General features: G+C 48.2%; 1 protein-coding gene across 2 annotated transcripts; it reads left to right on the top strand.

Moving 5' to 3' along the window:
- LOC118095810 (trans-1,2-dihydrobenzene-1,2-diol dehydrogenase) lies at positions 1 to 14,524 on the top strand. Of its 2 annotated transcripts, none has more exons than XM_035137071.2 (7): positions 1 to 164; positions 2,980 to 3,091; positions 5,825 to 5,988; positions 7,123 to 7,375; positions 12,516 to 12,640; positions 13,861 to 14,011; positions 14,229 to 14,524. In XM_035137071.2, the coding sequence occupies exons 1-7, from the start codon at positions 72 to 74 to the stop codon at positions 14,366 to 14,368; spliced, it is 1,038 nt and encodes a 345-aa protein (XP_034992962.2). In that variant the 5' UTR covers positions 1 to 71; the 3' UTR covers positions 14,369 to 14,524. The 2 variants fall into 2 exon arrangements, with proteins under 2 accessions (XP_034992962.2, XP_034992963.2); XM_035137072.2 differs by having other exon boundaries at positions 14,259 to 14,524.
- Positions 14,525 to 21,958: the final 7,434 nt, after the last annotated feature.

A 21,958-nucleotide genomic window follows, 5' to 3' on the forward strand; every position in this document is an offset into this window, starting at 1 on the left:
GGAGCAGGTCGCTGCTCTGCCATTAGCCGTGTGCTGCTTCCTAGAACTGTTGCCTCTTGCCCTCTTCTGCCATGGTGGTCACACGCTGGGGGATCTGCTCTGCAGGGAAGATCGCCCACGACTTCCTGGTCGCCCTGAAGACTTTGCCGCCCGAGGATCACAAGGTAACAAGGGTGGGTTTTTAGAGGGAAAGCACTTGGGCAGCAGAAATCCATTTTCAATCGTTAGCTTCCTATCAGATGGGGTGGCACCCATGGGATTGGGGTTTTGCCAGCATTTCTCGTAACAAACAACATCCAGTCAGTGTCCCACGGTTGGGAGAATGGCTGTTCTCTTTGAAGCAACTAGCCAGCCCACAATAATTATTTAAAAATGAAAGAGAATGGTGGACTAGATGGGCCTCTGGCTTGATCTGATGTTCTTAAATGTCAGGATTCATACGTACTCACAGTTACCTGTTCCATGAAAGTATTCTTTTCCCTTTTGCCAAATTTGAGACTTTCATCTCCTTGGGGCAACAGCTGTCTCTTGCTTAGGTTGCTAAATACCACATACAGTGCTATTTTTCTAGAAAAAGAAGTGCCAGGACTCACCATGAACACCTGAGAGGTGCCAGAACTTTCTAGCAAGTTGTAGCTGAAAGAAAGCCCTGATGGTATCTCATTCCAAATGTAAACAAACAGTGAAAAAAGACTCTTTTGAATTGAAAGTGGAGACCCTATAGGTACTTTTCCTTGTTTATTTGTTTGTTTTCACAATAAAAGCTAATTTGTTAATAAAAAGTACCGCATACAGCAGGTAGATGACTTGTGTCGGAGGCATAGCTGCCAAGTTCTCCCTTTTTTTAAGGGAAATTCCCTTATGCTGAATAGGCTTCCTCGTGAGAAAAGGGAAAACTTGGCAGCTATGGTCGGAGGACTGGGGGCTGGACAGATTGGCAGATCCAGGAGAAGGAGTGCTGGAGACGGCTGTTGCCTAGGAGTCATGGCAAGATCTCCAAGCCCTTCCTTTTGAGAACAGTTGATTGCCTTTAATAGCTGACAACCATCCCAGCTAGGAAATGATGAGATTTAGGTGGCTTCATGCAAAGAGAAATGAAACTCAGAGTGTGAGACTAAGTCTGTGTACACACACCACACGTTTAAAACAGTTTCCACCACCCCACACTGAAAAGAATCATGGGAACCGAAGTTTACCCAAGACAGAATTACAATTGCAGCACTCTTAGCAAACTACTGTTCCCAGGATTCTTTTGTAAGGTGGGGAAGAGTGCTTTAAATGTATGGTGCGTATGCAGTCACAGAGACTGGACTGTCACTATTTTCTTCTGAGAAACACATTTTTGTATGCTGTTTTGACTGACGTGCACATTTTTGCAAGCAAATTTCCCTTTGATATGTGCATTGTTGTAAGCATTGTTTGGTTGGAGAACTGCATTGCAAAATTCAGATAAAGTGCAACTTTTGAAAGATGGCTGCGGTGGAATCTACACACCACATGTTAAAATCGTTTTGAAAAATCCATTGAATTTGCTATAGCTCACTGCCACCATCTAGTGTCACGATTGTATATTGCACTTCGCATCACATTCACAATGTTTTATTTGCAGCTGAGTCCTAAGTTTCAATTCTCACGCTGTTTTGGAAACTGCAAATGTGATATATCCAACTTTAAATGTGAACTGAATCACATTTCTCTTGCATCCCTACCCGGAAGTGACCAGAGTGGAAGACAGAAAACGAGTGGAATGGGATTAGGCTCTGTGAACATTTCCAGCAGCTTTCTGTCCCAGAGATCTGAAGGGGGAGTTTGAGGCCTCGGCTGTTTATCAGAGTACACACCATCCATTTAAAGCACACCTACCCAAGAATCCTGAGAACTGTAGTTAACCCCCTGACGTACAGCTCCCAGCACCCTTAACAGATTTCAGTTCCTGGGATTATTAGGGGGTGAGCTATACATGTCTGGTGAGCCCCACTTATGGCGCAGGTGCTGGATCTGGAGGCATGTTTGCAGACAACTTCTCTTTTTCATTATTGGTTGCTTGCGCTGGAGAGTGTTTGGTTGACTCTATTTGCAAAGTGCTTCGCTGCGCCTTGTGCATCAGTGTTTGTCCTAGAAGGAGAGAGGGGGACAGCTGTGGGACTGAAGCCCAGAGCTTGTGACCTAAGTTGGCAGCGGAAACTTCCTCTCAGCTTCGAGAAGACGCCCTTCCTGGATTGCTGCTCCCTTTCTGGCCTCTCTAGGAAACGGCTTGCACTGGAACGTAGTACCCCTTCTCACTCCTTTTGTGCCAAGGATCCTTCTACACAGGCACTTGACTTTGTAAACTGCCTGGCAAATATCACAAATGGGTTGTGGGCCACATCTTTAAAACAAAACAAAACAAAAACTTCATCAGGTTTTCTCTGGAAAGGGAAGATCCAGATTAAAGAGGCAATCCTGGTTCACAAGAAGCTGGCATAAAGCACGCCAGTGTTACATACCCTCCAGGTGTCCCTATTTTCCAGGGACAGTCCCGAATTTACAGAAGCCGTCCCGGTTTCTGATTTGATCCTAGAATGTCCCACTTTTCCTTAGGACGTCCCTATTTTCCCTGGATAAATGTTGGAGGGTATGGAGCAATGGAACCCCTGAGCCAAGGAGATAAGTAACTATACAACCTTTAAAAGACATCCGAAGGCAGATGTCTGAAAGCATCTGAAGGCATATGGCTTCGTATCTTCAGCTGAGCCAAGGTCAAGGGACTTAACGACGGCTGAGCCACGAATCAAGCTGTGGAGTCAAAGATCCACTGGATCCTAAACTGCTCATCCTGGTGGATCCTAGCCATAGGATTGCCCGCTCAATAAGTGGGGGAAATATGGGTTGGCATTTTGATACTTAAGACATAATGCAGGCACTGTAAGAAAGTTGCAGGGGGGGGGGTTGAGGCCAGCAGTTCCTGACCGTTAACTCTTTCTCCTCCTCCTCCTCCAGGTGGTGGCCATTGCTTCTCGCGACCTCAGCCGGGCTCAGCAATATGCCAAGATCCACAGCATCCCCAAGGCCTATGGCTCATATGCAGAACTGGCTGAGGATGCTGATGTTGGTGAGCTGCCTTCCCTCCTAAAACAGGGCTGGGGAACTTGTGGCTAGACTAGGGAGACGGCAACTCCTATCTGCCTCGGCCATCCTTGGCACTGCTGGCCGGGACTCGTGGGAACAGGAATCCGGCAACATCCGGAAGGCCACAGCTTCCCCATCCTTGCCCCCAGAACTCACTTCTGTGAGTTCAAAACTTGCTTCCCAGCCTTCTTTCAAGGGCTGCTGCAGAGACATGAGTGCTCTTCCAGAGATTCAGACAGGACAATTAATCCCATCCCTTTCTGGAGATGTCAGGATTTGAACTTGAGTCCTTTTGCCAACAAGCTACTATGGCCTTTGCTTTGAGGCAGCACTGGGGGTCTTTCCAGGTGCTGTGACCTCACTGTCTGTCCAAGGCGGATGCCTGATGCCAAGCGTCCCCTTAGGGCATGTGCCTACCAGCCCTCTTACAGACAATGCCACATGGCTACGACAGGGTGATACAACAGGATCTGTCCCCTGAGGAACACGGATGCCCTTTGTATCCTTTGCTTGCAAGTTTCTGAAGCTTTTTAATTATCGTTTTTAGGAACAAAGGATCTATTGAGCTGCCGTAGCGACCCACTTCTTGGAAATATAATTTGTGGCCTTTCTAAACTCTCTTCTCAGAAAGAAATAATCTGTTATATATGTGCCTAGCCACTTTTTGCTACATCTAAGAAAAAGCTTCTGTGCTGGTGAGCAGCTGACTCAGCAAACACGGACATATCAGGCTCATCTGATTCCCTCCCTTCTTTCCCTTGAGGTTATCCAAGGTTATGTCGGCAGCCAGCAGGAGCTTGAGACTGGGGTATTTAATTGGTTACCATATGCACAATGCGTGACGCTCGATTTGATATCCTGTTGTATGAGGGACTGGCACTCATCTGTGCCAGGGGCTCTTTTATTAGCAGACTTCTTGACAATAATATAGGGACGCGGGTGGCGCTGTGGGTTAAACCACAGAGCCTCTTGGGCTTGCCAATCAGAAGGTTGGCGGTTCGAATCCCCGCAACGGGGTGAGCTCCCGATGCTCGGTCCCTGCTCCTGCCAACCTAGCAGTTGAAAAGCACATCAAAGTGCAAGTAGATAAATAGGTACCGCTACAGCAGGAAGGTAAACGGTGTTTCCGTGCACTGCTCTGGTTCGCCAGAAGCGGCTTAGTCATGCTGACCACATGACCCGGAAGCTGTACACCAGCTCCCTCGGCCAGGATAGCGAGATGAGCGCTGCAACCCCAGAGTCGTCCACAACTGGACCTAATGGTCAGGGGTCCCTTTACCCTTTACCCTTTACCTTGACAATAATATAGTACGCAAAACTAAAGCAGACTTGGCTCTGTATACCTGAAGGAGTGTCTCCACCCCCGTCGTTCAGCCCGGATGCTGAGGTCCAGCTCCGAGGGCCTTCTGGCAGTTCTCTCATTGTGAGAAGTGAGGTTACAGGGAACCAGGCAGAGGGCCCTCTCGGTAGTGGCACCCTCCCTGTAGAATACCCTTCCATCTGATGTCAAACAGATAGACATCTGAAGGCAACCCTGTTTCAGGAAGTTTTTAAATTTTGATGTTTTACTGTGTATTTTGTTGGAAGCCGCCCAGAGTAGCTGGCACAACCCAGTTAGATGGGCAAGGTACAATTATTGTTGTTGTTGCTATTATTATTATTATTATTATTATTATTATTATTATTATTATTATTATTATTTCCAACATGCATTGACCTTGCAAGTGGAGGTGAGACTGTGTCACGAAAAGCAAATCAAAAGAAGCATGGAGACAAAATCTTTTACAATAACCAGTCCTTTCAAGCAGTACCTATATGGTTAGCTGGAGAACAACATTTCAGATGACCTTATGCACTGTGCAAAGTTTGTTTTTTGTTACCCAGTTCTTTCCTGTAGCCATTAGGTGGCCTGTGAGTCTGATTCACTTTAACACGCTTTAGTACTGCCAGGTGGTCTGCTAGCAAGACTTCCTTGCAAGGACTGCCCAAATAATGGAAATCGCTGCTGCCTCTTGACATTGACAACAAACACTCAGTACTCGTGGACATAAAAAAGATTACAGTGGTACCTCGGTTTAAGTACACAATTGGTTCCGGAAGTCTGTACTTAACCTGAAGTGAACTTTCCCATTGAAAGTAATGGAAAGTGGATTAATCCATTCCAGACGGTCCGCGGAGTACTCAACCTGGAGCATACTTAACCCGAGGTATGAGTGTAATTGGTTCTGGAAGTCTGTACTTAACCTGAAGCGAACTTTCCTATTGAAAGTAATGGAAAGTGGGTTAATCCGTTCCAGATGGGTCCATGGAGTACTTAAACTGAAAGTACTCAAACCGAAGCATACTTAAACCGAGGTATGACTGTATTTGAACTGCACAGAACTAAGTAGGTGGGTAGAATCAGGGTCTTTTCCACTGTCTCTTGCCCACCCACCCCCATTTCCTGCTGCTCTTGGCTATGTATTCACTCTACGTGCAGGCTGGGTGGCGCAGGGCACCACGGCGCCGGCCCGCCAGGAGGGCTCCGCGAGCTGCGCCCACCCGCTGGCCAGCCGGTCCGCCGTGCAGCTGCGCCTGTGGCAGCCGCGCTGTGCGCGACGCCCACCCGCCCACCGCACTGGGAAACGAGGTGGGAGGGCGCCGGAAGGATCCGGCGCACCACGGCGCCAGGGGCGCTTAAGACGGCACTGTTCACTCTCTCAAATCTCTGTTACAGATGTGGTCCACATCGGGGTGGTGAATCCATATCATCTCCCTACCAGCCTCCTCTTCATCCAGGCTGGGAAGAATGTGCTGTGTGAGAAACCGCTGGGCATGAATACCGCAGAAGTGAAGGCCCTGGTGCAGGCAGCTCGGCAAAAGAACGTCTTCTTCATGGAGGTACAAGGCAAAAGCAATCTCCCTGAAGCAGAGGAAGACTTAGGGGGTCACAACCGGCCCATCCGCACTGGGAGCCAAGCCTAGAGGGCATTGCGACAATGATGAACAACGGAAAGCAAGAGGCGGAGGGGGCAAATGTTGGCATCGCACAGCGGCATTCATTGCCGCTGAAATTTCAAAGCCCAATGTCCACCACAGCCTGTCAGCTCACATATAACTCCAAACCACGGCCCCATGTAATTAGCCCCATGTAACACAGCAGCAGCAGGACTGTTTGCTTCTTTGTGCTAAACCATGGTTTAACTTAGCATTGTGTTCAAACTCAGTCATTGGCTATGTTCGGACGTGATTACAAACCATGGTTTATTGTGGTGGGAACCAGCTTAGGCTCCCCACTCACGAGTCTTACACATCCTTCCCCCTTCCCTCTTTCCCTGGCGTGGCCGTGAGGAGTCTTGAACATTTTACTTCTGTTTTTTATTAATTGCCGCTCATTCATTGCATCATCTGCACTTATGGTTTGTTTGAAGCAAGCTAGCTCCAAACCATAGGTTATGAAACTGACTTGTTTAAACAAGCCATAGTTAAACTTTGTCACGGTTTAGGATTCCAGTATCAACACTAAACTGTGGGGAATTAAAATGGGAAGCAAATCTGGCCACCCTGGAGGGCGGAAGCCCTGCTGGAAACTAGACGCCCAATGTTTTAACATTGCTTGTGGAAATGCTGTTTCTTCTGGCCCAGCACTAGAAGTCCAAAAGGGCTGCCAGCTGGTTGCCAGCATTCAAACCAGCCTTTCTAGCTGCTGCCCTAACACAGCCTTCCCCAGCTGGGTGCCTTCCAGATGTTTTGGACTAGAACTCCCATCAAGTTGGCCAATGGTTAGGGATGATGGGAGTTGCAATCCAGCAACATCTGAAGGTTCAGCCGTTCTTGGTATCAAACTCCCCATGTTCTCAAGACTATCAAAAATGCAAACTGAGGGTTTTATCACTGTATGCACAGCTTGAAGAATTTTTTTTTTTTACCTTGCTCGCTTCTTTATGGGGTTTTACATAGCTTGACTTAAGAAAAGACCAGCTCTGGATATCCCCCCCCCTAATGTGCCAACAACCTGCATTTTTTGTATGCCAGGGTCTGTGGACGCGTTTTTTCCCTGCTTCAGAGAAGATCCGTTTCTTGCTCAGCCAGGGTTCTATCGGGGATGTGATGGTGTTACATGCTGAATTTGGGAGTCCGCAACTCTCCATCCCCAGATGTGTGGAGAAAGAGCTGGGGGGAGGTGGCCTTCTGGATATTGGCTGCTATTGCATCCTGTTTGCCTGCATGGTCTTCAATGGAGAGAAGCCGGAGTCCATTCTGGCCTCTGGATTCCTGCACAATACAGGTGAGTACTTGGCTGGTCACTTTCCTTGTCAGGGGAAGAAGTATATAATAATAATAATTTATTATTTATACCCCGCCCATCTGGCTGGGTTTTCCCAGCCACTCTGGGAGGTTTCCAACCGAATATTAAAAACAGTACAGCATCAAACATTAAAAACTTCCCTAAACAGGACCGCCTTCAGTTGTCTTCTAAATGTTTATTGCCTTGACATCTGCTGGGAGGGCGTTCCACAGGGCGGGTGCCACTACCGAGAAGGCCCTCTGTCTGGTCCCCTGTAACCTCACTTCTCGCAATGAAGGCCCTCGGCGCCTGGATCTCAGTGTCCGGGCTGAAAGGTGGGGGTGGAGACGCTCCTTCAGGTATACAGGACCGAGGCCGTTTAGGGCTTTAAAGGTCAATACCAACACTTTGAATTGTGCTCGGAAACGTATGGTCATGAGTTTCAGAAATTGTCCATCAAGGAAACCAAATGAAAAAAAAAAAGGGCTGGCCCAAGTCATCATGTGACAGAAAGTTCCTTAAATAAATTTCTTCTTCTTCTTCTTCTTCTTCTTCTTCTTCTTCTTCTTCTTCTTCTTCTTCTTCTTCTTCTTCTTCTTCTTCTTCGGCGATCACTCATAGCAGAGCATGTTTATCTTCCATGAAGACGGTCTTAACAGTGAATGACTGTGGAGGCCAATTCTGGATCCACACGTCCTTCCACTGTGGGGACATAGGTTTCCAGGTGGGAGTTGATCATGGTGAGGGTTTACCAAACGTACCTTCCTCTTAGCATGTTTCTCCCTTTCGTCCTGAGTTCGAGCTTCTTCAAAACCCATGACACCTTTGGTAAAGGCTGTTGTCCAGTTGGAGCACTTGCAGGCCAGTGTTTTCCAATTGTCAGTGTTTACACTACATTTTTAAAGATTTGCCTTGAGAGAGTCGTTGAACCTCTTTTGTTGACCACCAGCATTACGCTTTCCATTTTTAACTTGGAATAGAGTACTGTAGTTGCTTTGGAAGGCGATCATCAGGCATCCACACAACATGACCAGTCCAATGAAGTTGATGTTGAAGAATCACTGCTTCAACACTGGTGATCTTTGCTTCTGGTATTAGTTCGCCTGTCTTCCCAAGTGATGTGTAATTTTTTTCGGAATGTGCTCTTAGATTGGGGGAGGAATTCGGCTTCCGGGTTCAGCGCCAGCGCCGTCCGGTGGGGTTTGCTTCGAGCTCCGAGGCAGCCCGCCTTTGCGAGGGGGGAGGAGCAGCGGGAGCGACACTGCGCCCCATAGAACCCAGGGTCGAGCGTCCCTGGGGCAAATGCTCAGCGGAGTCCCAATTTTTGACTTCCCAGCTCGCCGGCAGGCTCTAATAAGAGCCCCGGTGCAGGAAGGGTTGAAGTCGTGGGGGCCATATTGAGCGCCATCGTTATCCTCGCGGAGGGAAGCTCCGAACCGGAGGCGGAGAGCGGTGGATTTTTCCTAAAGAAAGATTGAAAAGATCGGGAACCGTGAGTAAAAGGATTTAAAATTATAATTGGACTTTAAATTTGGAACGGGTGTGAGATCAAAAAAACGGAAGCCGATCCCCCCCCCCCACTGATGAAAGAGGAAGCAGTAAGAGGAGAAGTACCCGACGCCGGGGAAAGGTGGTTCGTAATTTGAACAATTCCAAGGATCGATAGAAAATTCTCCCCCAGAGGCAGGGCAAAGGGGGAGAACTGTATTAAAACTGGAAAATCCCTGCAAATAGAGGATATTAAAGAGGGAAGAGCCTCTTCCTCTCCCGAAAGCGGCAACCCGGACAGAACAGCAAGCAGACTGAGAGGATATAAAGGAAATGGTGGAATTGGTTTATAGAGACTTCTAGGTGAATAAAAGGCTGAACTGAGGAAAATAGAGACTGGACTGTTTAAACAGGAGATTTGTTGCAGCCTAGTGTAATAATTATAAAAACTAATGTAACAACATTTGGAATGGATACATCGCATCCAGCTTGCAGCATTCGGAACAGTTGCAACTTGTAACCACTTCCTGTTTTTCAAGCTCTGCTCTGCCCTTGAAAACTTGGGAAAATGTCAACAACAGACTATGCACCTGGCTTCCAGAGGAAAGTTATGAGACTCTTATGGGAAATAAAGATCGGAATGGACAAAACTCGGCAGCAGATGGAAATAATGAATCAAGATGCACAGAAACAGAATATGAGTGAAAGAACTTTGATAGAGGACGATAGGACAGATGAATCTAACTACAGCATAATTGAAGAAGAAGAGGATGATTTGGATATACAAGAGGAGAAAGACCAAATTTCGACTTGGAACACCCCCCCTTTTGAGGGGGAGATACAAGAGCTGTCTGAGGGGCAGAGAATTCTCAAAAAAATGGGATCACCCCCCTCTTCGAGGGGGAGGAACAAGAGCTGCTTGAGTGGCAGAAAGCACACAAGAAACGCAATGTGCAAGCAAGATGGGATCACCGGGGGGGGGGGGGAGGACAGAGACATTTGGGTGTCAAAATATGTTAAAAAGGGGGAGGGATGAAGGAGGAAGGAATATATTCTGTATTAGGATGGATAAGAAGGTTTGAAAACTGGATTGTTAACTCTGGACATTGCTGGAATGGAAGGGAATAGCCGTGAACGAGGGAGGAGGAGGAAAAATTGAGAATAAAGGATAAATTAAAGATTGGGAAAGTAAAAAGGAATTAAAATATAAGGAAGTCCTTGGAAGGAAATTGTGGCAAGGGAGAGAAAATATTAAGTTAGTTAAAATTAGGATGTAATAGTAATTGGGCACATTAGAAAATTAGTTTGGGCAAGAGGATTTGGGATGGTTGGGTGTCTCCCCCCTCTTGTTGGCCTCCCTCGGGCTGGGAGCTTCTGGTGGCAGGGGGGGCTTCAGGGCTGGGGGGGGGCAGGGGGAGGGGAGGGACCCAATTGGAAAAAGAATCATCCCCTTGCCTCCTTTCGCCCTCTGGGACTCTTCGTGGCAGGGGGAGTCCTGGGGGTTGGGGGAGGGAGGGCGTGAGAAATGGGAATAAAAGAGAAGTTAATAAAGATTTTGGATGGTATATGAATATATGATTGGAAGGTTGGAAATAGAATGAGGAAAATGATAAGAAAACTGTTAAATGAGATTTAAAATGAAAATCAGATAGGGGGGAGATCGGGGAAGCCTACACATAAACAATGTTTATGGAAAATGATTAGTTAGTAATTATTTTTTTTATGTATTTTTTCTTCTTTTTTTCTAGTTTTTGTTTTTTATTCCTTTTGAGGGGGGATTAAGTGTGGATAGATGGTGGGATGGATACTGACTTTCATCTCTCCTGCCAACCTGGAGTCTCTTGGTGGCAGAGGGGGGTTCCGGGAGTGGGAGGGAGGGGTGGTTAGAAATTCAATCATAAAATGAACCACTGTCGACTGCCCGCTTTTCGGGGGATCCTCTTGTGGGAGGAGAGGGCCCGTGGAGGGTGGACAGAAGTAGGTGGAAAATTGGTTATGTATTTTTATGTATGTTCTCTTTATTATGCAAAATCACTAAAATATTTTTTAAAAAATAGATTGGGGGAGGAATTCAATACAGTTCACAATTAAAGTCAAATCTATCAAATCCATACTTTATGAAACAATATGAGAGCTAAAACACAGTCATGTTTCTAAACTCTCACTTTTACAAATTTTACAGTTCACAGATCCTTCCATCCCTACGTACTCTCTGCTGTCTTGGGGTAGTGCTAGCAGGTTTGATTTTGCTGTGGGTGACAGAACATTGATTTGCTTATGGGATTCTTTTAATATTTGTTGCCAATTACAAATCAACAAGCAGAAGACAAGTGGGGACAAACTGCAGGACAATAGATCCACTATGTCACATCTGTTCCCCAGAGGCCACGTGCTTTCTGCCATCTCGCTGTCTCTGTCGCTCTGTCATGGGCGTACCCAGGATCAAAACTAGGGGGGGGCAAGGGGAGGGGCCAAGGCACGGAAGGGGAGGGGCCACAAAGTGGGTGGGAACAGCGAACTCGCGCTCCGCCGGGCTGTGCCCCTCCCTAGAAGCAGGGCTAGTGGGCGGAGGCGGAGCCCAGCCCAGCAGAGCGCGAGTTCAGCGTTCCCGCCCGCCGCGCCGCGCTCCCTGGTTCCCCGCCGCGCTTGGCCTTGCCTGAGGGCGCGCCGGGGAGCTGGAGGGAGGGTGCGGCGCGGTGCGGCGGGAATGGCGAACTCGCGCTCCGCCGGGCTGTGCTCCGCCTCTGCCCACCAGCCCTGCTTCTAGAGTAGGGCAGCTGCCCTAACTTGCCGCATGGTGGGTACGCCCTTGCGCTCTGTCCCTCTTTATTTCTTTCAAGCTTCCCTTTGCTGCTTCCTGTCTCTGGCTGTTCAGCTGGAAGAACGTCTTCTTCTCCAAACTCTCGCGGGGATCTCATTCACAAGCACAGAGTGCGCCTCAGATTTTAAGAGACCGTCTCCCAAGCATTAGCTGACAAAACAAGATGATCCTGGAATCTGAGCCAACAATCCAGAAAGGGAAGGAAAAACAAAGGAAAGGTCAGCCAGGAGCTGTCATTACATTTTACTGAATCATTTGCTGCCTTTTTTTAAAAAAAAAACATGGTGTCTCATTCTGCTGCCTGAAGTTGTTCACTTCATTTTGCCCAGTGGTAGAGCTGGCCCTTCTTACTGGGGAAGGAAGTGAAGCAGTACGGATGTGGAAGTTTGGGATACCTTAATTCCCACAAACAGATTAGAAGGACTGAGGAGCTACACCTCTTTGACACTTGAGATGTTCCCTCCAGACTCTATCAAATTCCTGTGACTATGACCTGTGACTATAAAATGTTTTCAGTTTTCAATTGTTGTATCCCGCCTACGACTTGCTATTAAAGGGCAAGTAATACAAAGGATGATGATAGTTACTTTTTATCATCATCATCATCATCATCGACACATTTCTTTTTGCTTTGTCAGACTTTGGGCATAGTTTGGTTTTCCTCCCCTCTGGTGTGAGCATTTATAATCCCTGCCTCTGGCTTTGTGCTGCGATGCTAACATTTAAAAGAAGAAATAAAAACTGCTGAGGTGTATCTGTGAGTGGGTGCCGAGGAAGACTGAGGGCAGGAGAGGTCCCCCCCCCCAGTGACAGGCTTGTGTTTTTCCTCAGGTGTGGACAAAACCGTGTCAGTCATCCTGAACTACTCGGGAAATCGCCAGGCTGTCCTCACCTGTACCATGACAGCCAGGATGTCAAATCGGGCCAGCATTTACGGCACTAAGGGCATGATAAAGGTAACTCCTAGTTTCCGGTCCAGGGGCTAAGGCAGTTTGAGGGGAGGAAAGTGTACCTGGTTCATTAGAAATGTATTTTTTCAACCCTGCCCCCCCTACCCCGATATTGTTGGACTGCAACTCTCAGCGTCACTAAGCATTGGCCAAACAGGCTAGAGATGATGGGATTTGTAGTCCAATAACATTAGGGTGCTGGAGGAGACTCTTGAGAGTCCCATGGACTGCAAGAAGATCAAACCTATCCATTCTGAAGGAAATCAGCCCTGAGTGCTCACTGGAAGGACAGATCCTGAAGCTGAGGCTCCAATACTTTGGCCACCTCATGAGAAGAGAAGACTCCCTGGAAAAGACCCTGATGTTGGGAAAGATTGAGGGCACAAGGAGAAGGGGATGACAGAGGACGAGATGGTTGGACAGCGTTCTCGAAGCTACGAACATGAGTTTGACCAAACTGCGGGAGGCAGTGCAAGACAGGAGTGCCTGGCGTGCCATGGTCCATGGGGTCACAAAGAGTCGGACACGACTAAACGACTAAACAACAACATTAGGGCACCCCAGGGTCAAAGAACTGGAGCCCAGGAATGGAGGCAGCCCTATGCTGTAATCCGAAATGGAGTCCTTAGCGGGAAAGCAATGTCACATTTACTCCTATATTTAAGGCACTATGATACCACTTTAAACAGCTGTGGCTTCCCGCAAAGAATTATGGGAACTGTAGTTTGTTAAAGGTGTTGAGAGGCAACTCCCAGAGCTAGAATTTAACCCACTATCCATCTTCCAAGGGAGCAATGGGAATTGTACCTCTGGGAGGGGAATACGGGGGTCTCCTGACAGTTCTCAGCATCCAGCAGGCATCCCCAAACTTTGGCCCTCCAGATGTTTTGGACTACAATTCCCATCTTCCCCGACCACTGGTCCTGTTAGCTAGGGATCATGGGAGTTGTAGGCCAAAACGTCTGGAGGGCCACAGTTTGGGGATGCCTGGTTTACAGCTTCCTTACATGTAGGGTGTGTGAATATGACCCAAATGTTGCAATAGAAGCCCCCTGTATGTAAAGAAGGGCATTCTAGGTAGAGGAGGAGAAGGAAGTAGGAGATAGAACAACAGAGGGTGGCGTTGTCCGTTTTCTTCGAAGGTGGCTGTGTGAAGCCAGTTTTGTGGCATAGGCAGGCAGACACACCCTCCCCGGTTCTCTCTCAGTTCCCTTGCTTCCTGCCAGATTCCATCTCACTTCTGGTGCCCAACCGAGTTTGTGGTCAATGGGAAGAGAGAAGAGTATCCGCTGCCTCCCCAGTCCCAGAAAATGCACTTCCAGAACAGCACCGGCCTGCGCTACGAAGCGGAGCATGTCCGTCAGTGTCTCCTCAAAGGTAACAGTTCGAAACACTGCTGACTCGCTTTTATTGGATTGCCTGGGCAGAAATTCAATAAGCCGCATTTTTAAAAAACAAGTTGGAGCGGGTAGAGTGAGAGAAGGGGGGAAGTTTGCTTCAAAATCAGCCTTTGGGGCTACATCTACTGGTCCAGGTCTCCCAGTGAGCTTCCTGGCCAAGTAGGAATTTGGAAACCTGTTGTTTTTTTCTTCAGCCTTCTCTCCTCCCTTCCCACTCCTTCTAGGTTCGAAAGAAAGTCCTATCCTGACACATGCGGACAGCGAGCTGGTCAATTCCATCCTGGAGGAAGCTCGCCGACAAGTGGGTGTGTTTTACCCTCAGGACAAAGTGTGACACACACTCCATTCCGCGCGCCCCCTCCCCGCAAAACCCCATATTCAGTTTCAAAAAATAAAAATAAAATTGCACACAGATGGACTTCAGCTGTGGTACAGACATACAGTATATGGCCAATAAAGCCACTCTTGCCAATTTCGGACGGTGAGTTATTGTGTCATCCAAGGAGGCCTGGATAGGGGGTGGGAGAAGGGTCTGGGAGCATGGGGTAGGGGAGAAATTTGGAACGACAAGGCTGGGAATAAAGGCTTTGGGACATGGGGAGCGGAAGGGGTAACAACAGGCCAGGTATTCCCCAGTTTAAGAAGGAAGGCAGAAACACAGGATAAAACTGTCCTAAGAAACCAGTGGTGCTCAAGTTGTCCTTCTGCTGGGTTTGGCAAAAGCCTTCTTTTACCTGAAGGAGCATCTCCACCCCCATTGTTCAGCCCGGACACTGAGATCCAGCGCCGAGGGCCTTCTGGCGGTTCCCTCACTGCGAGAAGCAAAGCTACAGGGAGCCAGGCAGAGGGCCTTCTCGGTAGTGGCACCCGCCCTGTGGAACGCCCTTCCATCAGAGGTCAGAGAGATAAACAGCTACCTGACATTTAGAAAATACCGAAAGGCATCCTTGTTTAGGGAAGTTTTTAATCTGTGATATTTGATGTATTTTAATGTTTGTTGGAAGCCGCCCAGAGTGGCAGGGGAAGCCCAGCCAGATGGACGGAGTATAAATATTATTATTATTATTATTATTATTATTATTATTATTATTATTATTATTTACAGTTAAGTAATACTTTGGTTTAAGCAGAGTGGGATTCCTGAATTTGCATTTAGCCAGAATTCTTTTTTTTTAAGGTTCATTTCATTCCACTGAGAGCAGGAGAGGGTTAATAGAGCCAGAAAGACTGAACTTTTTTTTTTTTAGTGTCCAGCAGCAGGCCACACACATTTTTGTTGTTGTTGTTTAGTCGTTTAGTCGTGTCCGACTCTTCGTGACCCCATGGACCATAGCACGCCAGGCACTCCTGTCTTGCACTGCCTCCCGCAGTTTGGTCAAACTCATGTTCGTAGCTTCGAGAACACTGTCCAACCATCTTGTCCTCTGTCGTCCCCTTCTCCTAGTGCCCTCAATCTTTCCCAACATCAGGGTCTTTTCCAAGGATTCTTCTCTTCTCATGAGGTGGCCAAAGTATTGGAGCCTCAGCTTCACGATCCGTCCTTCCAGGGAGCACTCAGGGCTGATTTCCTTAAGAATGGATAGGTTTGATCTTCTTGCAGTCCATGGGACTCTCAAGAGTCTCCTCCAGCACCATAATTCAAAAGCATCAATTCTTCGGCGATCAGCCTTCTTTATGGTCCAACTCTCACTTCCATACATCACTACTGGGAAAACCATAGCTTTAACTATACGGACCTTTGTCGGCAAGGTGATGTCTCTGCTTTTTAAGATGCTGTCTAGGTTTGTCATTGCTTTTCTCCCAAGAAGCAGGCGTCTTTTAATTTCGTGACTGCTGTCACCATCTGCAGTGATCAAGGAGCCCAAGAAAGTAAAATCTCTCACTGCCTCCATTTCTTCCCCTTCTATTTGCCAGGAGGTGATGGGACCAGTGGCCATGATCTTGGTTTTTTTGATGTTGAGCTTCAGACCATATTTTGCGCTCTCCTCTTTCACCCTCATTAAAAGGTTCTTTAATTCCTCCTCGCTTTCTGCCATCAAGGTTGTGTCATGTGCATATCTGAGGTTGTTGATATTTCTTCCAGCAATCTTAATTCCGGCTTGGGATTCATCTAGTCCAGCCTTTCGCATGATGAATTCTGCATATAAGTTAAATAAGCAGGGAGACAATATACAACCTTGTCGTACTCCTTTCCCAATTTTGAACCAATCAGTTGTTCCATATCCAGTTCTAACTGTAGCTTCTTGTCCCACATAGAGATTTCTCAGGAGACAGATGAGGTGATCAGGCACTCCCATTTCTTTAAGAACTTGCCATAGTTTGCTGTGGTCGACACAGTCAAAGGCTTTTGCATAGTCAATGAAGCAGAAGTAGACGTTTTTCTGGAACTCTCTAGCTTTCTCCATAATCCAGCGCATGTTTGCTATTTGGTCTCTGGTTCCTCTGCCCTTTCGAAATCCAGCTTGCACTTCTGGGAGTTCTCGGTCCACATACTGCCTAAGCCTGCCTTGTAGAATTTTAAGCATAACCTTGCTAGCGTGTGAAATGAGCACAATTGTGCGGTAGTTTCAGCATTCTTTGGCACTGCCCTTCTTTGGAATTGGGATGTAGACTGATCTTCTCCAATCCTCTGGCCATTGCTGAGTTTTCCAAACTTGCTGGCATATTGGGTGTAGCACCTTAACAGCATCATCTTTTAAAATTTTAAACAGTTCAGCTGGAATATCATCACTTCCACTGGCCTTGTTATTAGCAATGCTTTCTAAGGCCCATTTGACTTCACTCTCCAAGATGTCTGGCTCAAGGTCAGCAACCACACTACCTGAGGTGTACGAGACCTCCATATCTTTCTGGTATAATTCCTCTGTGTATTCTTGCCACCTCTTCTTGATGTCTTCTGCTTCTGTTAGGTCCTTACCACTTTTGTCCTTGATTATGGTAATCTTTGTATGAAATGTTCCTTTCATATCTCCAATTTTCTTGAACAGATCTCTGGTTTTCCCCATTCTATTGTTTTCCTCTATTTCTTTGCATTGCTCATTTAAGAAGACCCTCTTGTCTCTCCTTGCTGTTTTTTGGAAATCTGCATTCAGTTTCCTGTATCTTTCCCTATCTCCCTTGCATTTTGCTTGCCTCCTCTCCTCCGCTATTTGTAAGGCCTCGTTGGACAGCCATTTTGCTTTCTTGCATTTCCTTTTCCTTGGGATGGTTTTCATTGCTGCCTCCTGTATAATGTTACGAGCCTCCATCCATAGTTCTTCAGGCACTCTGTCCACCAAATCTAAATCCTTAAACCTGTTCCTCACTTCCACTGTGTATTCATAAGGGATTTGATTCAGATTGTATCTTACTGGCCCAGTGGTTTTTCCTACTTTCTTCAGTTTAAGCTGGAATTTTGCTATAAGAAGCTGATGATCTGAGTTACAGTCAGCTCCAGGTCTTGTTTTTGCTGACTGTATGGAGCTTCTCCATCTTTGGCTGCAGAGAATATAATCAATCTGATTTCGATGCTGTCCATTTGGTGATATCCATGTGTAGAGTCGTCTCTTGTGTTGTTGGAATAGAGTGTTTGTGATGACCAGCTTGTTCTCTTGACAGAACTCTATTAGCCTTTGCCCTGCTTCATTTTGAACTCCAAGGCCAAACTTGCCAGTTGTTCCTTTTATCTCTTGATTCCCTACTTTAGCATTCCAGTCCCCTGTAATGAGAAGAACATCCTTCTTTGGTGTCATTTCTAGAAGGTGTTGTAGGTCTTCATAGAATTGGTCAATTTCACTTTCTTCAGCACCGGTAGTTGGTGCATAAACTTGGATTACTGTGATGTTAAAAGGTCTGCCTTGGATTCGTATCGAGATCATTCTGTCATTTTTGAGATTGCATCCCATTACAGCTTTTGCCACTCTTTTGTTGACTATGAGGGCCACTCCATTTCTGCTACAGGATTCTTGCCCACAGTAGTAGATATGATAGTCATCCGAACTGAATTCGCCCATTCCCTTCCATTTTAGTTCACTGATGCCCAGGATGTCAATATTTATTCTTGTCATCTCATTTTTGACCACATCCAGCTTACCTCCACTCATGGTTCTTACATTCCAGGTTCCTATGCAATATTTTTCTTTACAGCATCGGACTTTCCTTTCGCTTCCAGGCATATCCGCAACTGAGCGTCCTTTCGGCTTTGGCCCAGCCGCTTCATCAGCTCTGAATCTACTTGTACTTGTCCTCCGCTCTTCCTCAGTAGCATGTTGGACGCCTTCCGACCTGAGGGGCTCATCTTCCAGCGTCATAACTTTTATATGCCTGTTGTCTTTGTCCATGGAGTTTTCTTGGCAGGGATACTGGAGTGGCTTGCCAGTTCCTTCTCCAGGTGGATCACGTTTAGTCAAAACTCTCCACTATGACCTGTCCATCTTGGGTGGCCCTGCATGGCATAGCTCATAGCTTCTCTGAGTTATTCAAGCCCCTTCGCCACGACAAGGCATTGATCCATGAAGGGGACATTTTTGTTAGGGAAATTAAATTAAAATTAAGGCTAAATGGTCCACAATGGACTGAGCTGGTTCCAGATGTCTGTTCATTAGGCATAAATCCTGATTTGTTGGCACAACACATGCACAGAGGTTATATATCACTTGTGTCACCTCACTTGTTCCATTCTGCATTCATACGAATTAGCACGTGCAATGTTTTTACGAAGTTATACAACATATAATGACGTTATGTATAACTATTTAGTGGTTGCAACGCCTTTCCATGATAGTGATAGGGAAATGTACAGTACAGGATAACAACCGCTAGATGGAGCTGTCCTATAACCACTGCACAATTATTATTTTTTGAGAAAACGAAATCAAGAGGAACGCTGAATAATTCTGAAGCCCATCTGTTGGTCATCAGGAAGGCAGCTGAGAAGGCACGGGGCGGAAATGTGTCGGGCTGGGGGAGCCTCAACCGCTCCAAACACCACTGCACAAATTCCACACCACGTGCAGAATAGCAATAAGAAACTTCCACATCTGTGGAGTTTGCGCTATTCCATTCTTTTCCTTAAAAAAAAAAAAAAAGGTTCCTGCCAGTGTGGGAACAACACAGAACAACAGCATCTAGATCAAGGGAACAGCATCTAGATCAAGGGAACAGCATCTAGATCAAGGGAAGTAATAGTACCACTGTATTGTGCTCTGGTCAGACCTCACCTGGAATACTGTGTCCAGTTCTTGGCACCACAGTTCAAGAAGGATACTGACAAGCTGGAATGTGTCCAGAGGAGGGCAACCAAAATGGTCAAAGGCCTGGAAACGATGCCTTATGAGGAACGGCTTAGGGAACTGGGTATGTGAAATATACTCGGAGTCGAGAGTGAATTTCATGCTCTTTATTCAGCTCATAGTCATCAAGGAGGAGAAGAGAAGACAAATGGCTCTTTTCCCAAAACCATCTGCTTATATACATTATTTACACAATGGGCCTTGCGTGATTGGCTACTTCAGGGCTACACCTGTGGGCCAATTATATTGTGGATTGACTTCTGCCTGCAGCCTGATTGGCTGCTCCTACAGGCCAATCAGGTAGCAGATTCACTTCTGCCAGCCGCCTGATTGGCTGCTCCAGCAGGCCAATCAGGTTGCGGATTCACTTCCACCTGGAGTTGGATTGGGTAGCTCCCGCTGATTCTGAATCCTATTGTTCTAGGATTCAGCTCAGTACATAACACCCCTCCCCTCTAAGTTCCAGTCCTGCCCGGGAAGTTGCATTCATAGTCCCCAAGGTCTGCTGGCCGCCTCCGTGTGCGTTGTGGCCTGGGGTGTTCCTTGGTCAGGGGTTCTGGTTCTGGCTCGTGTTCCGAGGCTGCTGGCTGTGCCGGGGCTGTCTGGTCTGGCGCCACTGAACCACTAGGTTGTAGCTCTGGTTCCGGTGTCCTTCCAGCCTCGGGGTGCCCCTCTGTGCCTACTGCTTCTGCTTCCCCTGCCCACCCCTCTCGCTCTACAGGCCTCACTGCCCTGCTGTCCCCTTGGGACCCTTCTGTCCCGCTCTCCTCCCGGGTTCCTCCTGGGAATCGTCGCCGTAGCTGGTCGCAGTGGCGGCGCCAACATTGCCCCCCTTCCGTTAGTACCTCGTACGACACGGGACCGGTCACCTTGGTGACTGTGGCGGGTACCCATGCTGGGCCTGCCCCAAAATTCTTTGCATACACTGGGTCCTGGGCCACAAATGTCCGGGGGTTCCTGCCTTTCCCCACCACTACCTCATCCTGAGCTCTGTCGGGGTGAAGTCGGTCCAGTCTAGTTGCAAGGCGCCGGCCCATTAGTAGTTCAGCTGGGCTCCGGCCCGTCGTTGTGCTTGGGGTGCTGTGCTGTGCTAGAAGAAATGCGGCAAGGCGGTATTCCCAGTCCCCTTGTGTCATGCGGCGGAGGCTGTCCTTGGTGGTCCGCACCATGCGCTCCGCTTGGCCATTGGTGGCAGGGTGGAATGGTGCTGAGCGGATGTGGCGGATGGCGTTCTGCGCTGTGAAGGTCTGGAAGTCCTCTGACGTGAATGCGGTTCCATTGTCCGAGACGAGGGTGTCAGGGAGCCCGTGGGTTGCAAACAGCTTACGTAGTACCCGGATGGCTGCCGCCGTAGAAGTGGACGGTACCAGTGCGACCTCCAGCCATTTGGTGTAGGAATCCACCACTATGAAGAATGTTTTTCCCTGGAAGGGGCCAGCGAAGTCCACGTGCAAGCGTGACCATGGATCTCGGGCGGACTCCCAGGGCTGGACTGGGGCCCTTGGGGGATCTGGGCGGGATTCTTGGCAGGTCTGGCAGTGTTGGACCCAGGCCTCTATCTCTCTGTCAATCCCCGGCCACCACACATAACTCCTGGCAAGGGCCTTCATCCTCACTACCCCTGGGTGTGTCTCGTGTAGGGCTGTGAGGACCCTTTTGCGGAGGGGCTGGGGAACAACAACCCTGCTTCCCCATAACAGGCACCCCTTGTGGGCCGACAGTTCATGTTTGCGGTTTGTGTAGCCAGCGAATTCTGGCCCGGGGCTGCTGCTGGGCCATCCTCGCCACACCCAGTCCAGGACCCGGGAGATGACCCTATCTTTTGTGGAATGGTGCGCAACTTCTTGTGCCTGAATGGGTCGGTCGGGAAGCAGCTCCAGGGTCATAACCTCTTGCGCAGGCGCTGGGTCGGGGCCTGTTTCTGGTAGTGGTAGCCTGCTGAGGGCGTCTGCGTGGCCCATTGCCTTCCCAGGGCGGTGGATTAGTGCATACTGGTAGCCGGCAAGGAAAATTGACCACCTGAGGACACGTGGAGACAACACTTGGGGGGTCTGCTTCTCGGGGGCAAACAGGCCAAGCAACGGCTTGTGGTCAGTCACTATGGTAAAGGGCCGCCCGTACAAGAAATCATGGAATTTTTTTACGCCCTTCACGATTGCCAGACCCTCCTTGTCAATCTGTGAGTAGTTTCGTTCGGCTGCAGCAAGCGTCTGGGAGAAGTATGCCACCGGCACCTCTCTTCCATCCGGGAGTTGGTGTCCCAGGACAGCGCCGATGCCATAGGGAGAGGCGTCGCATGCCAGCACCACTGGCAGTGGGTATGCATGGGCCGTGAGAGCCTTGTTTATGGTGCATTTGTAGTCTGCACAGATGCGGACCGAACCGTTAGGCTTGACGGGTGTGACAATTGGAGTTTCCCAGGGGGCGTTGGGCACCGGCTCCAGCACTCCTTGCTCCACGAGCCGGTCCAATTCCTCGTCTATGCGGGGTTTCAGGGCGAACGGGACCCGGCGGGCCTTGTGCCTGATGGGTCGTACAGCGGGGTCTAGCTGTAGGGCAATGGGGGGTCCTGTATATTGTCCCAATGCCCCATCGAAAACCCCTGGAAACTCTTTGCATATGGCGTCCACGTCCACTTGTAAGCTAGTGCGGTT

This window comes from Zootoca vivipara, chromosome 13 (assembly GCF_963506605.1).
Source record: "Zootoca vivipara chromosome 13, rZooViv1.1, whole genome shotgun sequence".
NCBI classification, from domain to species: Eukaryota; Metazoa; Chordata; class Lepidosauria; order Squamata; family Lacertidae; genus Zootoca; species Zootoca vivipara.